The sequence below is a fragment of the Nycticebus coucang genome, chromosome 4, assembly GCF_027406575.1.
Source record: "Nycticebus coucang isolate mNycCou1 chromosome 4, mNycCou1.pri, whole genome shotgun sequence".
NCBI lineage: Eukaryota > Metazoa > Chordata > Mammalia > Primates > Lorisidae > Nycticebus > Nycticebus coucang.
In genome coordinates this window covers 95,463,019-95,486,097 of record NC_069783.1, presented here as the reverse complement: position 1 = coordinate 95,486,097, position 23,079 = coordinate 95,463,019, and the positions used below count along the sequence as shown (strand labels likewise).

Below are 23,079 nucleotides of genomic sequence, written 5' to 3'. Positions count from 1 at the left end.
AAGCAGGGATGGAAGGGGAGAAGCAGGCTTCGTGAGAGAGCTGCCCAGCATGGCTCCCTACCGTGTGGCCTCCCGCTGGCACTGCCATGTGGCACAACCCCCCCCCCTCTTGTTTTAAGAGAGAGCACATGATGAGCTGTTACTGGGAGCAGCCCTGGCCTGTGACCCCGCGCCATGACCCCAGCAGGCCCTACGCTGAGCACTACCGCATAGATGCCCGGCAGTTTGCACACCTGTTTCAGCTGGTCTCCCCCTGGACCTGTGGGGCTCACACAGAGATCCTCGCTGAAAGGACTTTCCGGCTCCTGGATGACAACGTGGACCAGCTCATCGAATTCAGAGCGTTGGTGGGCTGCCTGGGTATGACTGTGGCTCTTACTGCGGTGAGCTGCCGTGGGTGTGAGTCAGTGAGCAGGGCGCAGTGTGGGGCGGGCAGGTGCAGCAGAGAAGCGCTTTTGTGACTGGCCTGCTGTGATTTTCAAATATAGTGCTGCAGGCTCCCGTCAGGACCCCCTCTGTGTTTCCTTGAGTAGGAGTGCTGCAGGGGCCCAGGCTCTTAACCTAGGAGGCTGTCCCCTTGTTTTCCTGGACATCCACACAGGGGTGAGGAACCTGTGTCCTTCTGGCCTTCTGGTTTCATCATGATTTTTTTTTTTTTTTTTTGGTTTTTTTTTGGCCGGGGCTAGGTTTGAACCTGCCACCTCCGGCATATGGGACCGGCCCCTACTCCTTGAGCCACAGGCGCCGCCTCTATCATGATGTTTTTTAAGCACCAAAGGAAGCAAGAAAAACTTCATCTTTCTCTGCTGTGCCCCTTTTAATGAAAGGTTTTGTTATGTAAAATTTAGATTCTGTCAAAAAGCTGCCCTTAAGGACCAGGAAGGTCACAGTTTTCCTTAAGTCCCCAGGTTCCCCACTCCTGTGGGTCTGGCTTGTTGGGAACCACATTTTTAACCTTTGTTCATAAAATTGAAGTCTTTTAGAAAGAATGAGGCCAGACCACATTCACAAGGTTTTTTTTTTTTCATTCACAAGGTTTCCTTATAGCTCACACAGTCACCAGCCAGGCCTTTATTTATTTACTTATTATTATTATGTTGGTTTTTGGAGCCAGTCTTACTTTGTCACTCTCAGTAGAGTGCTATGGCATCATAGCTCACAGCAAACTCAAACTCTTGGGCTCAAATGATCCTCTTGCCCCAGCTTCCCAAGTAGCTGGGACTATAGGCACCTACCACAATGCTCTGCTAGTTTTTAGAGACTGGGTCTCACTCTAGCTCAGGCTGGTCTCAAACTCCTGAGCTCAGGCAATCCGCCTTCCTTGGTCTTATTTATTTATTTTTATTTTATTTTATTTTACATTTTATTTATTTATTTATATTTTATTTATTTCTTTGAGACAGAGTCTCACTTTCTTGCCCCCATTAGAGTGGTGTGGTATCACACCTCACAGCAACCTCAGACTCTTGGGCTCAAGGGATTCTCTTGCCTCAGCCTCCAGAGTAGCTGGAACTGCAGGTGCCCACCACAATTCCCAGCTATTTTTAGAGATGGGGTGTCTTTCTAGCTTAGGCTGGTCTCAAACTTATGAGCTCAGGTGATCCGCCTGCCTCTGTCTCCCAGAGTGCTGGGATTATAGGTGTGAGCCACTGCACCTGCCTCATATTTATCTATTATTTTTTATATTTTTTATTTTTTGAGACAGAATCTCACTCTGTTGTCCAGGCTAGAGTGCTATGGTGTCATAACTCACAGCAACCTCAATCTCTTGGGCTCAGGTGATCTTCTTGCCTCACCCTCTGGAGTAGCTGGGACTACAGGGGCCTGCCACAATGCCTGGCTAATTTTTCTATTGTTAGTAGAGATGGGGTCTCACTCTTGCTCAGGCTGGTCTCAAACTCTTGAGCTCAAGTGATCTACCCACTTTGGCCTCCCGGAGTGCTAGAATTATAGGTGTGAGCCACTGAGCCTGGCTCAGCCAGGGCCTTTAACATTTCTTTGTTCGAGTGGTATGTGCCTGGGGCAGGGGTGTTGGGGTGAGGGCATGTGTTGACCTTTCAAAGTTCTCTTTCCATAGTGAGTTTGTGTCTTGACCAATATACTTTAACCATTTGCATCAACGTAATCTTTCTCTCTTTTTAAAAATTTTGCAGACATTATGTATAATGGAGAAATGAATGAGAAAATCAAACTGTTATATAGGCTTCATATCCCGCCAGGTAAGAAGTCCAAGTAGAAAATCAGGCTGGGTTCTGCTTTGAGATAAGCTCAACACTGAAGTTCTCTTCTTAAATTTCATTTATACTCTAGGTGACGCATGTTTCTAGTTTGGGGTTTCAGATCACTAATTTTAAGTACTGTTCTGTATGGCCTACAGTGGGTGTCCCCAAACCTGAATGTGCATCAGAGTCCCTGAAGGGCTTGATGAAAGCGCATTACTGGGCTCCAGCCCAGATTTCTTGCTCACGAGGTCTGAGGACCACACTTGAGAGCCACTGGCCTATGGCATGCGCTGGGGAGCCAGACCCTGGTTACCTTACTAGATGGTTTTTTTAGGTTACAGAGTTTGAAGGATTTCATTTTTCCTGCACATAAGACCATGCTTTCTTCAAATTTAAGCATTGGTAACTAAGAACAAAGGAAGCTGTTTTGAAGCCTATAAGGTCAGATGTGATGTTGACAGAAATCAGAACAAGGAAACCTGGTAAGGTGTTCCCTAGAACTTCAAAACTACTAGATGTGAATTGGAAATCCCAGATAGTCCCTGGCCACTAGGCTGTGGTTCTGGAGTTGGATGGTGCCTGGGCCAGAACTTCTCAGCCAGGAGCCTACGGAGGCTGGTATGCTCTGCAGAGGCTTCTGGGGCCTTGGGATCCTGATGGTGTTTACAACTATCACAGCATGCACAGCAGACCCCACTAAGCCAAGACGCCCAGTGGATGCCTGAAACCTCAGATGGTGCTTAATCCTTCTTTTGTACAGTATGTTTTTTTGATCTGATAACCGAAATGGCTACTAAATGACTAATGAGCAAGTAGCAGGTATAGTGTGAGCGCACGCAGTATGGATCCACCGGGCAGGGACGATTCCCACCCCAGGCAGGATGGAGTGGGATAGTATGAGACTTTATCATGCTACTAAGAACTGTGTGCAATTTGAAACTTACGAATGTTTATTTCCGGAATTTTCTGCTTAAAAAATATTTGCTTTTAGTCTTAAATGCATTTTATCATTATGAATAACTTTTTTAAAGGTGAGACAAACTAGTCAGGAAAAAACTATTTAAACAATCACTAACTAGAAAGTATGAGGATTACCTCAAATTTGAATTTGTGTGCTTGAAGAATTCGCTTTAGCCCAAATGTCTTTTTTTGTTTGACACAAGTGTGTATACTTCAGATAATATTTGTATAATTAGTAACTCTAACAACCATAGGAAACATTGATTTTTGGATATGTTATAGATTAACTTTTCAATTTCAGAATTCCACATTGTTATAAAATAAATGCAGTTGAGTACTATGGCAGTTATGCAAATAGATATAAACTTTATTACTAGATAAACGTGAAAAGGTAGAAGACCTACTAATACGCATTATTAACACAAATGTCAACAAAAACCAGTCCAACAGGTGCAGAAGCATAACACCAAAAATATAATTATCAATGCAGCTATCTTGTTAGAGTAAACCATAGTATCATCAGGCTTAAGAAAAACCGAGGTCATTGGTTGTTCTTTCTGACTCTGTCTCCTTTAAATAAAGTGGCTAATTCTGATTGGTTATCCTTATTTACTCTGCGAATAAATTTTTTGATACCAAACACTATTTTCAAACACAACATCATCATCTGATAAATAGATTATTATTATTTATTTTATATTATATTTTATTTATTATTATTTATTTTATAATAATTTGTTATAATAATAATAATTCCCTAGAATAGTTCACTAAAACTTCAAAACTACTAGACATGAATTAGAAATCCCAGATAGTCCCTGGCCACTAGGCTGTGGTTCTGGAGTTGGATGGTGCCTGGGCCGGAACTTCTCAGCCAGGAGCCTAGGGAGTCTGGTATGCTCTGCAGAGGCTTCCAGGGCCATGGGATCCTGATGGTGTTTACAACTATTAGAGCATGCACAGCAGTCTCCCCTAAGCCAAGATGCCCAGTGGACTCTGTCTCACTTTGTCACCCCTGGTAGAGTGCTGTGACGTCATAGCTCATAGCAACCTTAAACTCCTGGGCTTACGCCATTCTCCTGCCTCATCCTCCCAAGTAGCTGGGACTACAGCGCCCACCACAATGCCTGGCTATTTTTTTGTTGTAGTTGTCATTGTTGTTTGGCAGGCCCCGGGCCGGATTCGAATCTGCTGGCCCTGGTGTATGTGGCCAGTGCCCTAGCCGCTGAGCTACAGGAGCCGAGACTAAATAGATTATTATTATCAAAAAATCATCAAAGCTTTCAAGGTTATTAATGGTTTTATGCAGCTTAAGTCTAATTTTGAAAGTAACTGGCTAATACATTTTTCCTGTAATTGGTAAACAGTGCACCAGTGTTGTTAATCAATATGTAAATATGGCATTTAACATGCTTATATTGTTCTTAAGAGCTGGAATAAAGACTTTTCAATATATCTGAAATATCATCAAATATTTTAATAATGCCATTACGATACAGCCTCTGCATGGTATTACAAAATTACTAACCAGTCATGGTGCATTTTTCTGAAATGAATTTTATATCTTCGAGAGACTAACATGATAAACGTATCACAATCTTCTTTCCTGAAGTTCACAGCCCTTTCTTGTTTCTCTTTCCTAAAAGATCCTGAAGTTCTAAATGTTCTCTCAGGAGTTGATTCTATTCTTCAAAAAGTCTCTCTGATTTCATCTTCATTGTCATCACACCATATTGTGCCATGCAAAGGGCATCTGAAGTCTTCTTAAATTCAATTTTCAGTTTTTCCTGCTGTTCTACTAGGTTTTTTGTTTTCTGCTTCTAGAATATTTCCCTCGTCCTTGCCATAGGTTTTCAGGATCCATATTAGTGTTTCATTCTCTTCCATCATTTTTTTGGCAGCCTCATTAGTATTTTCTGCTTGAGTGTTAAATACTCCTTTGTTTGGCAGTTCTTGTGCCAGCTGAGTAACAAGACATCTCAAACAGTAGAGAAAAAGAAAAAGCAGAAATAAAAAGATTTCTTGGAGACCTAAGATGTTTCACCTGTATATGATCACAGGCAGCGGGTCTGCTGGTGGAATGCTGCTGAAGGGTATAAGTAGCAGAATACTTCCTTACTCCTTACTTCTCTCACAGCATCTGGATTCTAAGGGTAAGGAAAGCCTTCTTCCAGAAGATCATAATTTTGCCCAGACAGTAAATGGAAAGATCTTCTGCCATCTCTGAGGAGGAATAAAAGGAAGACAGGAGATTAAACGAGTCCTATTTCAGCATAATGGAAGGTTGCAATTGTTGCCCATTGGAGCGTCGTCGTTTTTCTTCACACCCTACCTGCAGCCCTCCTAGCTCAGCCCCCCACCTCCCCACCCTACCTCATGCCCCCCAAGTCTTATTTGCCAGTGGAGAAGTCCATAGTATCAAACAGGCACATTGGTACCCAAACACTCACCTTCTGTAGAGAGAGCTTGGTACTGTCCCAAGTAGTAATAGGAGACCAGGGTCTTTTGTGAGGTTGGTGGTAAACGTATGTGGCTGCAACTCGGGAGCCTCGCACAGTTCCGTAAGAGCTCACTTGATTGGCTCCTTGGCGATTGCAACACTGTTTAGCACAAGAGCCTAGAAAGACATGTTACAGATGATTTAATGCCCTGCCAAGTGATGTACAGATGAAGAAAATTCCAGAAGATTGCGAAATCAGGAGTTTTCATTGCAGAGTGGTACATCTACAGATATTGGTTATTTTGCTCAATTAATTATACTAATTGGACTTCCAAAGCAGAACTTCCTGGGAGAATGTTATTTTTATTGGAAAGAAACATCAGAATAAACTACCGAGAGTTAATATATTGGAAATAGTCGATGAACACACACAAATGAGACAGGTGGGGGCCTTCTTTGAGTTTGCATACTGAGAGCAGAACTGTGGTACCCCTTACATTGGGAGTTCCTTCTGGAAGCTCTGACATTGTTGTATTCACAGAGTAGCTCTCCAAAGGTGTGCCGCCTGCTAGGGAGCCACATCAAATAATGTTCCTAAAACACCGAATCCAGTAAAATTCGAGCTGCTCCAGTCTTTGTGTTCAGTTTTATGTGAAGAAGCAGAGGTTTCATTCTGAGGTCTTACCCATAACCAGGTGATTTGCTGTCTAAAGAAAGAGTTTTGCGAAGAAGTTGAGTTAAAAGGGAAAATCTTTGGAATAATTCCAATTTGTAATCTGGTTAAGAATAGTTATTGGTTTTAAAACAAGGACTTAAAATGTTTGAAAACCCGAGTGAACTTGACTGAAAATTGAAAGAGCGCAGGGAGTGACAGTAACATTACTGACAACATAAGGGCTCAAAGCAAAATTTCAACTTAGAAAAAAAGGGAGTTAGTTGGCCCTGAATCAAGGCCAGCAGTTTGCTGAAGTTGTTGCTTTCAAGCAGGAGCCTAAAGAATTATCTTTCTATGGTTCGTTGGCCATTTCAGAACTTTGGAAATGTAATGGTCAATTCATTAGAAAGAAACAGTATGAGTCATTGGTGATAGATGTAGGCTAGTGTGATTTGTAGTCTTAATACTGTCGGGTTCCAAAATACCCATAAAATACTACTGTATTTATCTCACAAGGATATTTAAGTTATTTGTTAGAATTATAATGCTGTTAAATCTTAATTACAGCTCCCCCAAATGACTGTGGGTTTTTACCCAAAATAAAAAGATAATTCTACAGTAAAAAAAAAAAAAAAAAAAAGAAAAGAAAGAAAGGGAGTTAAAATGCTTCGTTAGTGGTGTTGAATCAGGTTGTGATTTGAATTCTAAAATACAATTGTAGAACAAGGGCAGAAATATTTGTGGATTAATGAGGGGAACTTTGGTTATTTGGAAATACTTGATGTGAGAAAGTGTTGATGGGTTTTAAAATCCAGTCACCCTAGCTGAAAAAAATGTCAACATTTCATCCGTCTGGGAAGGGAGGAGCTGGTTGATACACAGAAGGGTCACACCCTTGAAGTAGAATTGACAATATTGCAACCATTCTGGTCCTCAGTCAGGACAGTAATGGCAAGAAAGGACTTTCAAGAACAGAAAGATGCTATTTGCTTCCACCTTCTTTCCTGTTTCTCACTGGTGGTGTCTGTCATCATTTTAAAGCCCTAATAGGGATTGCACCTACTGTTTCACTATTAACATTAGTATGAAAATAATATTAAAAACTTCTGAGCATGCTAAGATTTCAGTAAGGTTTGATCCTTTTGCCTATGATGAAAGAACATACCTTGGAAATGTATCAGTCAAAATGTTTCTGGAAACAAACCTACACGGTATAATTGGAAAGCTGCATGATCTTTGTACAGTCCACTTTACCAAGAGAACCTCTGGGGGAGACCATAGGTACTGATGTGTATCCTCAGGTGCCCTTTGGTCAGTGGTGGGCCACAAAGACAGCAGGGGTTCCTTAAAGGTGTAAGGAGCTGAGAAGTTCCTATTGCCTAATGAAATAGTACCATCATAGTACAGTTTTTTTTTTTTAAATAAATTTAATGTAGCCTAAAGGTAGAGGATTACAGAGTTCACAGTAGAGTACAGTAATGTCTTAGGCCTCCACCTTCACTCTCACCACTTGCTGACTCACCAGAGCAGCTTCCAGTCCTGTAGGCTCCATTGACGATGAGTGCCCTAGACAGGTGGGCCATGTTTTCATCTTTTATACTGTCTTTTTGATGTACCTTTTCTGTGTCAGGATATGTTACCTTGTGTTGGAACAGCCTACAGTATTCAGTACAGTAACATGACTGTATAGGTTTTTAGCCTAGGAGCATATAGCCTAGGTGTGCAGTAGGCTATACCATCTCGGTTTGCGTAAGTGCACCGGTCATGTTCACATAACCATGAAATCCCCTACCAACAAATTTCTCAGAATGTATCTCTGGAATTAAGCAACATGCGACTCTATACAATCATAGACTTCACAGAATGTTTACTGTGGATGAAAACTTTAATAACATTATGGAATGGGATATATTATGTATTTGAAATAAATATCAGAGATACAGAGCATGAGTCTCCTGTTTGCCTAAGAGAAAAGTTTGGCCCTCAGCTTCTATTCACCATATTGGTTCTTCACTCTGTACTCAGCCTTGTCTTACGATTATACAAAGAAACAACGCTGAAGATGATAAACTGTACGCTCCTGCTTCTGAGAGCATGCTAAGATATCAAGATACCTACTGGAACCCAAGAAACTGAAGGATCCCTGCAATCTTCTAAGGACCAAAATAATAATAGGAGTGGGCCAGATGGGATACACGAAGAAGGCTCGCCAAGTAAAGTGGAAGCAGACTGGCTAAGTGATGAATCCAGCCAGGATTAAGAACTTCCTCTGAGAATGAACGCAGTCATTCTCAAGAGTCAGTTGGAGGAGATACTGATTCTGACAGTGGATGATGTGTTGAGGTTACATCCCAGTTCAACCGTTTGGGCAATACTGATAACAGCTACATTAGAGAGGGTACAAGGCATATTTGATTTGATACTAGGCAGCTTAGGCTAGATGAAAAATCTATTCTAGTTTTGGATTGGTATCCTGAGTTGAAACTGTCACCCAGGATTTTGAAACATAGGAAGTGTAGAGTATGAGCTTCCTTAAAAACCTTTTATGAATTTAAGCCGGGTGTGGTAGCTCACACTTGTAATCCCAGCAATCTGAGAGGCTGAGGCACTAGGATCACTTGAGCCCAGGAGTTTGAAGTTCAGATCAGCCTGGGCAACAACACAGTGAGATCCTTTCTCTAAAGTAAAACCAAACAAATGATAAACAGAAAAGATTGCTGCATCTTTTCAACAAAAGAAAAGTTAGTGCTGCAGATCTCTAGTTTTATCCAAATTGTCAAAAGCCACTTAGAAATTGGATTTATGATCCCTGCTTCCAGTTGTTGTATCTCAAGTGATTTTTCCTACCGAAGGTATCTGAGAAACAAATTGGATACTTAGTTGATTTTTCTATCAGAATTCCTAATTAATCCAAACGCAAGTCAGTCATTGCTGCTATAATTTGATTGTTATCTCCAGCCCCCAGAGGGTACGGGGGAGGGTGCCGCGCTGCTTTTGCAAGAAAGAAGCCTGGGGAGGCATGGTGGTGTTTTGATGATGGTGCCTCAGTGACATCTGAAGGCCAAATTGTGTTCAAAGCAGTACATGTGCTCTTCTCCCAGAATGATAACACTTCTGATGGAACTGGCGGGTTCCCTCTGCAGGTATCCCATTTAGAAAGTGATGAAGATGGCAGTGGTAATGACAATGATATAAAAATTAAAACCATGCACATGGATTTGAAGTCAAAAGGAGAAACTGTCTGTTGAAGTGCTGAAGTTATCCACTACATTAAAACAAAAGTCTGAGATGGGGCTTTTTCAGATACCCCCACCTCAGACTTTGTCTGTAAATGTAAATCCTTTATGTGATTTTAACTAGTGTAATAGAGACTTAGTGAACACTTTCATAGAAAATGTCTCTCCGTCCATGTATAGTCTTGGATTATAAGCTACATATATTTATACAAGAGTGTAAAATAAGGTCACATTTATAAAAGTTTGAGGATCTCATTTAAAAAGGTTGAAAGGATAAAGATCATATATACACTTAGTATTTACTATTTTCCCTTCTGCATTGTATTCTATAATCCTGATTGTAAACAGATTATGGAAGGACTTTGCAAAGTGAGCCTCACATCTCCTGCAGTGTCCCCACGTCCAGCCCATTGGTGTCATTTTCTGTGTGTGCCATGCTGGCAGAGAAGCTGGGGGCCTCTGCTCAGGGGATTGGTTGGCTTTTCTGGTTCCTTGTTCCCTGCCTCCCTTCTGGACATGCACCACCCCCTGAATTAATCGCTGATTTTGTGTGCTCTCATCAATCTGTGCACATTAGAGCATTTTGTTAGTCATTTGTGTGTACATGGGTTTCTCCTTTTTGGTATACCAAGCTCTGTATTGTTTTTTTTTTTTTTTTTTTGAGACAGAATCTCAAGCTGCCACCCTGGGTAGAGTGCTGTAGTGTCACAGCTCACAGCAACCTCAAACTCTTGGGCTTAAGCTATTCTCTTGCCTTAAGCTAGTCCCGCCTCCCAAGTAGCTGGGATTACAGGCGCCCGCCACAATGCGCGGCTATTTTTGAGTGTGTGTGCAGTTGTCATTGTTGTTTTAGCTGGCCCAGGCCAGGTTTGAACCCACCAGCCTTGGTGTATGTGGCTGGTGCCCTACCCACTGAGTATGGGCACCACCAGGTATACCAAGCTCTTCGGCATCCCAGCAGCTGTTCCTGGGAAATCCACAGTAGAACCTCAATCGCTGACCATCTTCCTACACTGACCACTTCCTTAAGTTGACCTAATTTTCATAGACCAGATGGTCACCACATGTGCGTGTCAGCGCAGTAGACCTAGTTCCTTCTGCTGAACACCTCTGTATGTTGACCAATCTGTTACTTGGGTGGTCACCTTTGAGAGCTTCTACTATACGTCCGTCCTGACTACCCCAGGTTTTTAATTTTCCTCCTATTCAGTTTCTGAGTGGATTCTCACATGTGCCACTGCATGGAATTTGTTATGGGCAAAGTTGGAAAAAAGTGACTCAGTATCTTTGTTGTAAGGAAAAAGACACGAAACATTAGAAAAAGAAAAAAATGAGTAAACAAACCAGTCTTCCAAAGAAAGAGGGTAGCTTTTCAAAACTGTGGTGCCATCTTGTGGATTCGTTGAACCACAGCTGAATTTTGCCTTTGATTTATTCTCAGGAATGGCTTGCTAGTAAGTTGCAACCTTTTTTAAAACATGAGGATTCTTCCTTGTCACCCCCCACCCCGATTATTATTATTTTGTTGCACCTTTATTGATCTATAATTCATATACCAGGAAAATCACCCATTTCAAGTGTACAATTCAATTTTTTTTGTACATTCACAGAGTTTTGCAGTCATCACCACAGTTTTAGAACATTTTATTACCATAAAAATAAACCTCATACCTTTAGCTGTTGCTCCCAATCCATTCACTTTCCATAATCCTAGACAACTTGCTTTTTCTACAGATTTGCTTGTTCTGGACATTTCATATAAATGGAGTTGATGTATTTTGTATTTGGTATCTTTCACTTAGTGTAATATTTTCTGGATTCATCCTGTAGCATTTATCAATAGTTCATTCCTTTTTATGTCCAAATAATATTCCATTGTATGACTTTTATTCCACTGTTTATTCAGCATTTGGGTTGTTTTTTGTCTGCTATGAACAATACTATGAATATTTGTGCATGTGTTTTTGTGAGTACTTAACATTTTCCATTTTCTTGGGTGTACACTTAGGACTGGAATTTCTGGGACAAATGATAATTTCTGTTTAACTTTTTAAGGAATTGCCAGACTGCTTTCCAAAATGACTAAACCATTTTACATTTCTACTGGCAATGTATAAGTGCTCAGATACAGTTTTATTTTTGGTATCCTTTAAAGAAAACACCTACTGATCAACATAATTTAACTGTGGAAAAAAAAAAAAACTACTACTAATAAAATGCTGCTATGAATTCAGTAAAGCTTTTTTCAACTTTTAAAGAAATTATGTAAGTATAGCAGTATGTGCTAATTATAAAGAAATAATATAATGAAAATTTTAAAGTAATTATGAATTATTCCACCATCCAGAGATCTAGTGTATTTATTTCTGGAGTATGTTATATGTATAATTTATGTGTGTATATGTACATATTTTAGCTTTACAAAATAGTTTTACTACATACAGTTTTCCAGGTGAACATCAGCACTTTCCTTCTGTGAATTTGTAACTTATTAATCACAGCAATAGCCATATACATCAAGGAAAAGACAGACCTGGTGGCCTTTTCTTTCCTCTGTGTATCCAGGCAATGCATTTGGGTTCAAGGACCCTGCAAAGACCACAGCTCACAGTTGGGAGCTGCTGGCTTAGTCTGTAGTTTAGCCTAGAAAGCTTTACTTTGTCATTTTGGGTTAGACAGAAAATTTGTTCAGTTTAAACCTTTCTCTCTGTCTTTTTTTTTAAGCACTCACTGAAAATGACTGTGACAGCCAGTCACCATTGAAGAGTCCTCTGTTGTCGACATCAAGACCCCTGGTTTTCGGAAAGCCCAATGGCATGTACCTCTTTGCACTGCTGTATGTCCTCTCTGGGGTGTGCTCCCGCAGCGGGCAGGCATGCGGTGTTCACCACTCCTTACAGCAGCCAGGTGAACACAGCCCACTGCTTTCAGAGGCCAGAAACCTTCCCAGTGGAAGTGTTGCTAGTGCACCCGCCTCCCACCAAGTCCCTTCCTCCTGTTGGCCATTTCCCAGGTTCTCCTGTAGCAGAAGTCCCCCAGCTGACACCCCTCATCCATGGTCAGCTGTAAAGCAAACTGTTTCTCCCAGGAATCTCTTGCTTTTCACACTTTTACAATGAGGTTCCTTAGTGGAATTCCTCATCCCCTGGCTATCCTCTCCTACGCATTATCCTTTTTGCTTTCATTGAAACTATATGTTATTTTCCTTTCTCTCAAGGTGACGCAGTTGATTATCAGAAACAGCTGAAGCAGATGATTAAGGATTTAGCCAAAGAAAAAGATAAAACTGAGAAAGAGTTGCCCAAAATGAGCCAGGTATCAACTTTCTTCTGTGTGGGAAATTAGCCATTTTGCCAAATGATTTTGTCAGGTGATTAATTTGAGAATTGAGCTTGGGCCCTTTTACCTTCAGAGTCAGGATCTTGTAACTTTGCGTAGCTGAATGTCGTGGTGATTAAATGGGAAATATTCAAACTGTAATCAATTCAGATAGTCCAGATATTTAAAGCTCTTCACAACAGGAAGCTGCTATGCAGAGCTCTGCGTGTTTTTGAAGAGTTGTACTAGATTGATTTATCCAGGTTTTGATAAAGATTTATGCATTTGGGGTCACCGTAGATATATCATTCTCCTCTTAAAAAACATTCATGTACTCTCTTCATTTTCCTGGAAATCATAAATATGTGATATACGTCTCTAAATTCTCTGGGCATTTTCTGGTAAAGGGTTCTATGCTACGTGTATATGATGGTGGCAGGGTTTCTTTTTATTTTGAAAGATGTTCCCACCCAATACTTAGGAAATACAGCTTAAAGTTAAAAACGTTCCTTTATTTAAATCATACTGTGATTTACTGTTTACTGTGAGCCTTCAGGAGAGAGTTACTATGCAAAGTTTCTCGATCTTTTTAGCCACAGAACATCTTGTGGGATCAGTATTTTATAGCACATTTGAGAAATGCTGCTCTGTCTACTATGGTGGGGACTTCAGATTTTCATTCTGCTCCTTGGATATATGATAAAGTCATTTAAATCTCATCACCCAAAGCTGCCAGTAACATTTTGATGTACGTAACATTGTTTTGGCTATAGATGTGCTTTAAACAAAAATGGGCCATGTTAATACTTTCCTTTACTTCAAAATAATTATGGATATTTCCTCCAAATCATTAAATAGTTGTTAAATTAGTAGATCTCAACCATTTTTCTATTCCTAGAGTAATTATATAGCTAAATCCAACCCAAAGCATCTCTCCTACATTAGATTATAAATTTCAGCAGGAATGTGCATGTAATTTGAGAAAACATTAAGCATCACTGTTCTAGTTCATTTTACAAACTTTATACCCTGCATGGTATTCCCACTAGGTGAACATGCCATAATTTTATTTAATCATAGTACTTCAGGTGTTTCCAATGTCCATTATAAACCCTAGCTTTACAGATCCTTATATAAATCTGTACATTGCTCTGTTACTTTTTTTTTGAGACAGACCCTCACTTTGTTGCCCTGGGTAGAGGGCCATGGCGTCATAGCTCACAGCAACCTCAGTCTTTTGGGGTCAAGTGATCCTGAGTAGCTGGGACTACAGGTGCCAGCCACTATGTCTGGCTAATTTTTCTACTTTTACTAGAGATGGCTTCTCCTCAGACTGGTCTTGAACTCCTGAGTTCACCCACCTCAGTTTCCCAGAGTGCTAGAATTGCAGATGTGAGCCACCATGTCTGGCCCATACATTGCTCTGGTTCCTTTGGGAACAGTGGAGTTGACTTGGTGGGCTAGAGTGTGCACATCCTCTGGGAAGGTCTACACATTTCTTATTAATACTTACTGTATAGATAAGCAGCAACACATCCTGGAGTCATCAGTGTTAATAGAGCTTTCAGATTGAAAGGGTGGGGACTATCTTTATTTATATTCTTCTTCAAAAGTAATGTGTGATCTTCTCAAAGAACAAAGGAATACAGCTTTATTTTTTTTTAATTTCAGAGAGAATTTATCCAGTTCTGTAAAACTCTGTACAGTATGTTCCACGAAGATCCAGAAGAAAATGATTTGTATCAAGCCATTGCCACGGTCACCACTCTGCTACTGCAGATCGGAGAGGTGGGGCAGCGAAGCAGCTCTGGGAGCTGCTCCCAGGAGTGCTTGGAGGAGCTGCAGGCTTCAGCACCCTCTCTGGAGCAGGACTCAGTCTTTGTAGACACTGGGAAGACTCCCCAAGACTCCCAGGCATTTCCTGCTGAGGCAGAAGGGGACTGGACCGTTTCCCTAGAACACATTTTAGCATCACTTCTGACTGAACAATCATTAGTAAACTTTTTTGAAAAGCCACTAGACATGAAATCCAAACTTCAAAATGCCAAGCTCAATCAGTACAATCTTAAAACCTTTGAAGTGAGCCGCCAGTCACAGCCTGAACTCAAGCTGACTAACTTGTAGCAAGACAGCAGTTGCTAGAACACTGGAGTCTGCCATGCCAAAGCACGACCAGACTGTTTTCTTGGGTTGTCACCCATAAACCCAGATCTCAGTCTCCTGAGTAACATTTTACAAACCGGGTATCTGAATAAACCTGCAACTGTAGCCAGAATGGACACAGCCCTCACGCAGTTCTATTTATTCTTCCATTGGACAATGTCAGTATTCCAGGGTATCCATCAGTTCCCTTGATACTGGACTCCCAATCTTTTATCCATTTGGTGAAATGGGCACTTGTGCTGAGATGCCAGCATGATTTTGTCCTTGGATGGGACACAAGTCAAATATGGCTTACTAGCCAAGGGACAAGGTAAGCCCCAAGCCCTCATTTTTCACTGGGAATAACGTAAGAGGTCAAGAATCATGCCCACTTTCAAGATCGAGTCCACTATCTGTGCAATTGTATTTGGCTTTTTTTGCACTAATTTTTTGTTTCAATGCTGGTAATTGAAACCGTTTTAATATATTTGGTTATTATCCACTTTATATGTCCTTCAAAAAATGTGTACAAAGCATACTTTTAATGTTGGCCTCAAGTTTTTTAATAAAAAACATTTTGTATTGACTTTTCCTTTTACCTTTGTTACTATCTCCAGGTGTAGAGTATGCTAATTAGTGGATACAGCCCATCTATGGCTTCAGGGGATGGAATGCCAACTGTAGAAGCTCCTCAACCCCCACCTTTGCTGGGTACTACCATCACCAATGGGGATTCTGAGACCTTTATGGCAGCATTTTGGATAGAGCAGTAGCATAAATGGTGAATTATAATCCTGTTACACTTTAAGGATGAATTTAATAGTTTTGTTCTTGTTAACCTCATCAAGAAATCAATTGTTTTTTAAAGACAATTATACTCAATACAGATATAGGCAGATTAAATACTACAATGTTTATATCATTAAATCTAAGATCAATTGTTATCATTTTAATGTTTCTTACAATGTGATAAGTGGCCAATGACAACTGAATTCTATATCCTGGTTTTTGGAAAAATGTTTATTGTAGCATTAACAAAACATGCAGGTATAAAATCATTAACATCACGCCTGCCATTTCTCAACTACCCAGGACAGAGGTTCTCAAGCCAGGTTGTAGTTCAACTTTGGAAACCTGCTTAGGCCCTTTCGAATAAACTCCAAGAGACAGATAGGGGAAAGGGAGCCTGGGCATCAGTATTTAGGAAAAGCTCTCCAAATGCTCCCATAATTGGGAATTGCCTTAGGATTAACGAAAGCACATTTTTTTATGTTGCAACTAGAAAAGGAAAACCAACACACGATGGTCATTTTATAATTTTATTTGGTATGTCTGACAATCACCAGTTAGTTCTCATCCACGTTGACTGTCTGTAGATCTGCAAAAGAAGTGACAGTTTTTACTTCCACATCCACATCACGTTTCATATTTGAACACTCCCAAAACCTTTTCTAGACGAGTCTGGGCACACAGTAGCATTCCATTTCCCACGACCTTTTTACAAACCCAATACAGACCAGTTTATGTATTCTGTTACATCTTATTACACCAACACGCAATTTACAAAAAGGTGTAACGACCACACCTGTCACTCCCTATTTGCCAAAGAGATGAATTCAGGCTGAAACAGAGCTAAGAGTATCTTATAATGTACTTTAAGCAGCTTTATGGGATGGAACTTACTTTTGAAAGTAGTAACGGGTACATAGGTAACCAAAGTATAGAGCTTGTTTGGTGAATCTTCATCTTCATTGCGTTTTCTGGATAACCGCACACGGATACGGTATGGGACATTCCTAATAAAAATATATAAATTTGCTGCTAAAGTCAATGCTTCCTTTCAAAAAAGTAGCCAGCAGCTGTATTCACACATCTCCCTGCTTCTCATGCTCCAACTTTTGGTCTAACCTGGCTTACCAGTTCCTTGGAAAATAAAGTATGTCCCCAGGTGTCATCTCAGGATGCATGCCTGTTAAGACACGTTAAGGCAACCCAATATTCTTAAGTAGAAATCTGGGTCCAATTGTGCTAGTCTTTTGCTTCTATCACCAGTGAGATCTTGTATGGGATTTTTCTGTTATATTTAAATTTGAAGAAACATTAAAACTCTACAAACTATACTGCACAAAGTTTTTCTACATTATACAGAAAAATCCACTCATCCTTTCTTATACAACCTCTCAGTGGCTTTGCGGCTAATTCTATTTCCTTCCATTATTGACCCTAGGCTGTTCTAGGTGTTTGTCTAGGCCCCAGAGTCCTACAAACTTCTTTTGGCTCTTGTGACACCACATCTTTCCTCTGCCACACCCTGAAATGTTAGCCCCCCCACTAAACTGAGTCTCAGGTTTCTCTTCTCAGTCATCTTACCCAACCCTAAGGTTTAAAAGTTACCCAGATGCTGACAAGTCTCTGGGACCCTCATTTCACACAATGAACTAGCCCACCTTATTGCCATTCCTCTAACAGGCTTCCCTTTTGCTCTGGCACTTACAGTGTCCTTTACAGCTTAAGCTCTCTCTTACATGATACCCCCCTCCCACAACCATACTTTAAAGGAGGGCCTCCCAACCTCAGCACTACTGACGTTTTGTTTGGGGAAGCTACCCTGTTAGCTGCAGGACGCTTAGTAGTCCCTGACCTGCAGTGGACCCCCGGCAGTGACGGCATCCTCATCCACTGCTCTTCCTATCACTTGTTCTACCCCTACTCTAACCATTCTGCTCCTTACCCAAGTTTGCTCTCTATGTAGTGCTCTTTCCTGCCCCATACAGCTGACTCCTTCACTTGGGTCTTAGTGCATAAAGAGCGTCCCTGCAGATGCTAACTCACCCCCAGTAACTGTCACAGTAATTTAAGGTCACCTGCCTTAACTACATGATCGAACTTGTATGGACTGTGCAGAGTAAGCTACATTAGCTGGTGTCATTGTAAAAGTTCACCTCTTAACACAGATAACTTTAGTACCTTATGCCTTTGGCCCAGACAGCTTTGTTAAGCCTGGTATCAATGCGCACATCTGGAGTTCCCATCTCTTTCATGGCAAATTTCCGGATCTCTTTGAGTGCCCGAGGGGCACGCTTCTTGAAGCCCCTAAGATCCAAACATAAGGATTAAATTAAATGAGCACAAATTTAAATAGTTATAACAGTCCTTAATGTTATTGTTCATAATCTATTTTCACTGAAGCTCTTAGAAAACAATTTATAGTTATTTGTCATGTCTTAAGCCATGTTTCTGAACAGATCATCAAATGCAATTAACTTGGTCTATGCTTAAAGAGCAGGGATATGAAATACGAAGGCGGATCTTAAGGAGTATAGCGGACTAGTCAATTCTCTGGAGCTCCTGGTATGTGCCAGGAGGCACTATCCCAAGAGCATTATGTGCATTCATTAACTCCTGTCTGATCAAATGTTCTAGTAACATTTTCTTCAACAGGAAGGCATACAGATTCATTTAAGTTTTATGCTTTCAGTTAAATAAGAAAAACATAACAGTGTAGAACTTTACACAGGCTGAAAAGGCCAAGCATTTGGATAAGTGAAGGCCATTCTAGCTAGGTAATGACCAAACACAGTAAAGAGATGTCTCATCCCACCCTAGAGAATGCAAACCTCTCTCCTTTGCTTTATCCTCTTCAGCCTCCTTGCTGTTTCTCTACCTAACCATCTACAAATAGTGTGCTACAAATAACAGTAGTCTGCAAAACAGACTAAATCTTGTTCTTCACATAGCTTAAGTGACCTATAGAGTTCATCAAATGGTATTGAGCTCTACAGAGAAAGATAAACCAGGGGAAAAGAGATAATGTTATGGAAAAGGCGTGGAAGTTTCAACAGATAGCCAAGCTGCTACTGGACTTTAGGTCTATGGCAACGAGAGTAGCCATTTAGTTATTTGTAAGAAAAATATTTAGGCACAGGGAAAAAAAGTTAACATTAGAAGGCAGAGCCCACAGCATTTACTAAATTGCCAATGAATGAAATAGCAAAGACCACAAGAGAAGAGGCTAGGGTGGAAACAAACATCAGTAGTTATGATAAGTCTGAGATTCCTGTTCATATACATAAGATGTCAAATAAGTTGAATATATTTGAAGCCATAAGGCTAGTTGCTATTACTAAGTATAGGTCAGCAGTTCTCAATCTGTAGGTCGCAACCCCTTTCTAACAATGAAAATACATCCTGCACATCAGATATTTACATTACGATTCATAACAGTAGTAAAATTACAGGCTTATTTTTGGAGTTTTGGCCAGGCCCGGCTTGAACGGCCACTCCAGTATACCGGGCAGCACCCTACTCCTTGAGCCACAGGCACCGCCCACAAAATTACAGTTATGAAGTAGCAACAAAAATAATTTTATGGTTGGGGGTCACCATAACATGAGGAACTATATTCAAAGGTTGTGGCATTAGGAAGGTTGAGAACCACTGGTATAGGGAGAAAAGAAGAAATTCCTCAACATTAAGAGGGACGTGAGGAGACTGAAAAGCAGCTAGTGAAGTAGGAAGAACAAAGACAACTCCCTGGAATTTCAAGAATAAAGCATTGTCATGACTGTCAATCAATTGAGGACTGAAAAATGACCCAAGGATACAGTAGCATGGATGACCTTGCAACAAAGTACAAAATATCTAAAACTCTATCCCACCTGTGCAACTCACACACATATACTTTAGAAGTGTTCCATCATCTGTATGGGTTTTAAGGCAGCTCCACTTTCAACCCAGGACTTGAATTCCCTTGGACTTTTTAAAAAACCATTGTATATCTAAATACTTGCGTAGCTTCCTCTGTTATTAAGGAAGAAGGTAAGGTCTTTGGTTCTCTGCCATATCTCCAAGGCCCAGGGCAGTGCCTGATATAGTTAAGTGCTTGACATGCCCCCTAAATGAGTGTATGCCCATTTCAAATAAAGGAGAAAGATGCAGCTACTTACAACCAGGACTAACACACAAAGACATCGGATTTTAGACTCAGAAGTTATCTAAGAGACCCCAAATAAAACATACATGACACTCCTTGGCAGACTCAGTAAATACTTGGCTAGGATGTCAGGCCCAGTATGTGTATATAAATGCTGCTGTACACCTAAACCCTACAAAGCCAGTGGTACTGATACTGCCTAGTCAGTTTGAAGAAATTCTGCTACCCAAACTGATGACCAAACAGTATTTAACTATGTTAACATTCTGCTATTAAAAATCATTCCTGTGTGGAAAACACTTGAAGGTATCGGCCTGGGGAAAGATTTTATGAAGACTTCTGGGGCAATTGCAACAATAATAAAAACGAACAAATGGACATAATTAACTGAAAAAGCTAATGTACAGCTAAGGAAACAACACCAAAGCAAACAGACAACCTGCAGAATGGGGAAAAATATTTGCATATTATGAATAGGACAAAAGCTTGATAAACTCAATCAACAAAAAAAGATCCAACAATCTCATGTATCACTGAGCAAGAGAGATGAATACAACCTTCTCTAAACAGACAGACTAATAGCTAACATGAAAAAAATGCTCATTGTCCCTAATCACCACAGAAATGCAAATCAAAACTACCCTGAGTTAACACCTAACCCCAGTTTGGCCCAGTCCCAAAGTCCCAAAGCTGCAGATGCTGATGTGGATGTGGAGAGAAATAAACACTTTTACACTGCTGGTGGGACTGCAAACTAATACAACCTTTTGGGAAGTAAATATGGAGAATCCTCAAAATACTCAAATTAGACTTCCCATTTGATCCTGCAATCCCATTACTAGGCATCTACCCAGAAAGGGAGGGGGGACAAACCCTTTTATCATAAGGACATTTGCACTAGACTGTTTATCCCAGCTCAATTTACAATCACCAAAATGTGTAAACAGCCTAAATGGCCACTAACCCAGGAGATTAACAAGCTGTGGTGCATGTATACCATGGAATACTATTCAGCCACTAAAAAAGATGGAGACTTTACATCTTTTGTATTAACCTGGATGGAAGTGGAACACATTCTTCTTAGTAAAGTATCACAAGAATCCAATGTACTCTATTCTAATAGGAAGGCAGTAGATGACCTAATACAAAGGGGGCGGGGTAGGGGAATGAGCAAGTGGGGAGAGGGGAGAAGTGAGGGGGTTGGGGAGTCAGGGTGCATGACACACTTGGGGGGGGGGAAGAGACACAATTATGAGAGATACTTTATCTAACAATTGCAATCAGTGTAACCTAATTCTTCGTACTCTCCGGGAATCCCACACGGTAAAAAAATAAAAAAAGTCACTCCTTACATTTCCGTACACCATAAAACCACAATATCCTTGGGTCACCACCACACAATGTCCTATAACTTTCTCCATACATTCCTACATGTGAAAGTTTTCACTTCTAGTATTATAACTCAGTCTGTGCCGGTCAGGCAACGCAATGACTCCCATGTAAGTGCTCACATTCTTGGCAGGACACAGCTCTTTTTAGTTAACGTTCCAGCAGTCTTTAAATATTAAAAAAAGGTTTGCTTTCCCTCAAATACACATCTTTTACCTTTTAGCCTGTCCAGGGTTAAAACAAACACAAAAGCAACGAGTTACTGATGTTCTCATTTTATCATCACCAAATTTTCCAAAATCGACGGTCCAAAAACTACTCGGTCTCACGTTTTCATTTTAGAATCTCAGAGCAGTATCCTGTAAACCTCAGGTAGGGTACGTGCAGTACAGATCTACGATTCTTTAGTGGAAACGCGTAATTTCCATGCCCTCTAGCCCCAGATGATTAGTTAGACTTCTGAGAATGACAAGCAGACCTGAGTGCCCGGCCGACTGCAGAAATACTCACACTCCATGGATGCGCTTGTGAATATTGATAGTGTATTCTCGAGTCACCACCTCGTTGATGGCGGACCGGCCCTTCTTCTTCTCGCCACCCTTCTTTGCGGGAGCCATCTAAACGCAGGTGAAGAGGAGGTTCAGAGCAGAGAGGGCCAAGCCAAGTCCTCCCTCCCGTTTCACCCGGCCCCACGCTGCCGCTCAGGGCGTGCTTCCTGGTGCCAAAGAGTCCTGGTGCCAAGCCCGGCACCCCGCGGACCGCGCATATGCGCCCATTAGGTGTTCCGGACCCGGAAACTGCTGCGGCTCCTGATCCCCTAAGCTTAGCTACTCTCCCCGCCAGGATCCAGAGCCTTTAAACACAGTGTGGATTCCCATTTCCCAGAACGCGAAGCTTCAGGCCTATTGGGGTGAGATCTCGACGTCCCAGTCGGTACAATCCCAGAGGAGGATGACGCTGGATTCCCTTAGCCGAGACCCTATCACCATACTCACCCTACAGGTCCCAAGTTGGAAAGAAAGAGCGCGCGGAATTGTGGGAGGAGGAAAGGGGTGGGTGCAAGTACAACTTCCGGGTCGTCTGGCAAGCCCGGAGGAGGGGTGAGACTAGAAAAAAGAAAAGTCGAGGTTGTGACGTAAGCGGGGCTCTCGGACCTCGGAGGCGGGCCTGGGCGGAACTACGGGACGGGACCTGGGCGGGGCCTGGGCAGGCTGGTGGGCCGCACCTTCTACCGGTGCGCTCCAGTGTGATTTCCTGCGGGCGGGTTCGGAAGGTGGCTCTCCGGGACCTATGTCTCCAAGTCTTCGGAGAAAGCCAAAACCCGGGCCTAGAGTGGCATGAGCGCAGGGCCACCGAGAGGGGACGCTCTTTTGTTCTCATTCATTTATTCGACCAGCATTTACTGACCAGGTGTCAGGCGACGTGCCTGGCTGGCGGGCCCGGGGTTGGCTGAAACCAGCACCCCCTACAGACACCCTGGCGTCGAACCCGTTGGACTCGTGAAGGGTGGAGCCATGGGAAGGTCAGAAAAGAGGAGAGGCTTGCGCTGGGTGTGGAAGGACTGGCAGAGGATAACAGAGCAGAGAAGGGAGAGAGGTGCAGCACGTGGACAGTCCCGTGCAGAATGGCTTCCCAGGCTCTTGGTTGGAGCAGTTAGATAAACTCTGGGGTCGTACTTGCTCAAGAGTGTAAGTATTACAGGTGGTAAGGAGTCACCGAAGGGTTTTCATGAGTGCAGCACTACGATTAAATGTTTTAAAATTAATTTGGCTGCACTGAATAGC

The 23,079-nt window shown here is 41.6% G+C and overlaps 2 protein-coding genes and 1 non-coding gene across 10 annotated transcripts in view; 2 read left to right on the top strand and 1 right to left on the bottom strand.

Moving 5' to 3' along the window:
• Positions 1 to 16,132, top strand: part of TBC1D8 (TBC1 domain family member 8) — a 131,829-nt gene extending 115,697 nt beyond the window's left edge. For 2 of the 4 annotated variants that reach the window (XM_053589931.1, XM_053589930.1), the window contains exons 16-20: positions 120 to 360; positions 2,154 to 2,219; positions 12,238 to 12,420; positions 12,731 to 12,828; positions 14,503 to 15,577. In XM_053589931.1, the coding sequence (XP_053445906.1) occupies positions 120 to 360; positions 2,154 to 2,219; positions 12,238 to 12,420; positions 12,731 to 12,828; positions 14,503 to 14,955 (1,041 nt within the window). In that variant the 3' untranslated portion in view covers positions 14,956 to 15,577. The other 2 variants (XR_008379734.1, XM_053589933.1) reach the window with 2 other exon arrangements.
• Positions 6,559 to 6,695, top strand: LOC128585238 (small nucleolar RNA SNORA2/SNORA34 family). Its single transcript, XR_008379961.1, has one exon. It is a non-coding gene; the product is annotated as a small nucleolar RNA SNORA2/SNORA34 family (small nucleolar RNA).
• A 149-nt stretch (positions 16,133 to 16,281) lies between the features above and the next one.
• On the bottom strand, positions 16,282 to 22,786 carry RPL31 (ribosomal protein L31). Of its 5 annotated transcripts, XM_053589946.1 has the most exons (5): positions 22,291 to 22,393; positions 21,806 to 21,912; positions 17,941 to 18,066; positions 16,657 to 16,769; positions 16,282 to 16,351 (listed from the first exon to the last, which is right to left on the bottom strand). In XM_053589946.1, the coding sequence occupies exons 2-5, from the start codon at positions 21,910 to 21,912 to the stop codon at positions 16,320 to 16,322; spliced, it is 378 nt and encodes a 125-aa protein (XP_053445921.1). In that variant the 5' UTR covers positions 22,291 to 22,393; the 3' UTR covers positions 16,282 to 16,319. The 5 variants fall into 5 exon arrangements, with proteins under 5 accessions (XP_053445921.1, XP_053445918.1, XP_053445917.1 ...); XM_053589943.1 differs by lacking the exon at positions 22,291 to 22,393 and adding an exon at positions 22,703 to 22,786 and having other exon boundaries at positions 16,282 to 16,769; XM_053589942.1 differs by having other exon boundaries at positions 16,282 to 16,769; positions 22,291 to 22,396.
• Between the last annotated feature and the right edge of the window lie 293 nt (positions 22,787 to 23,079).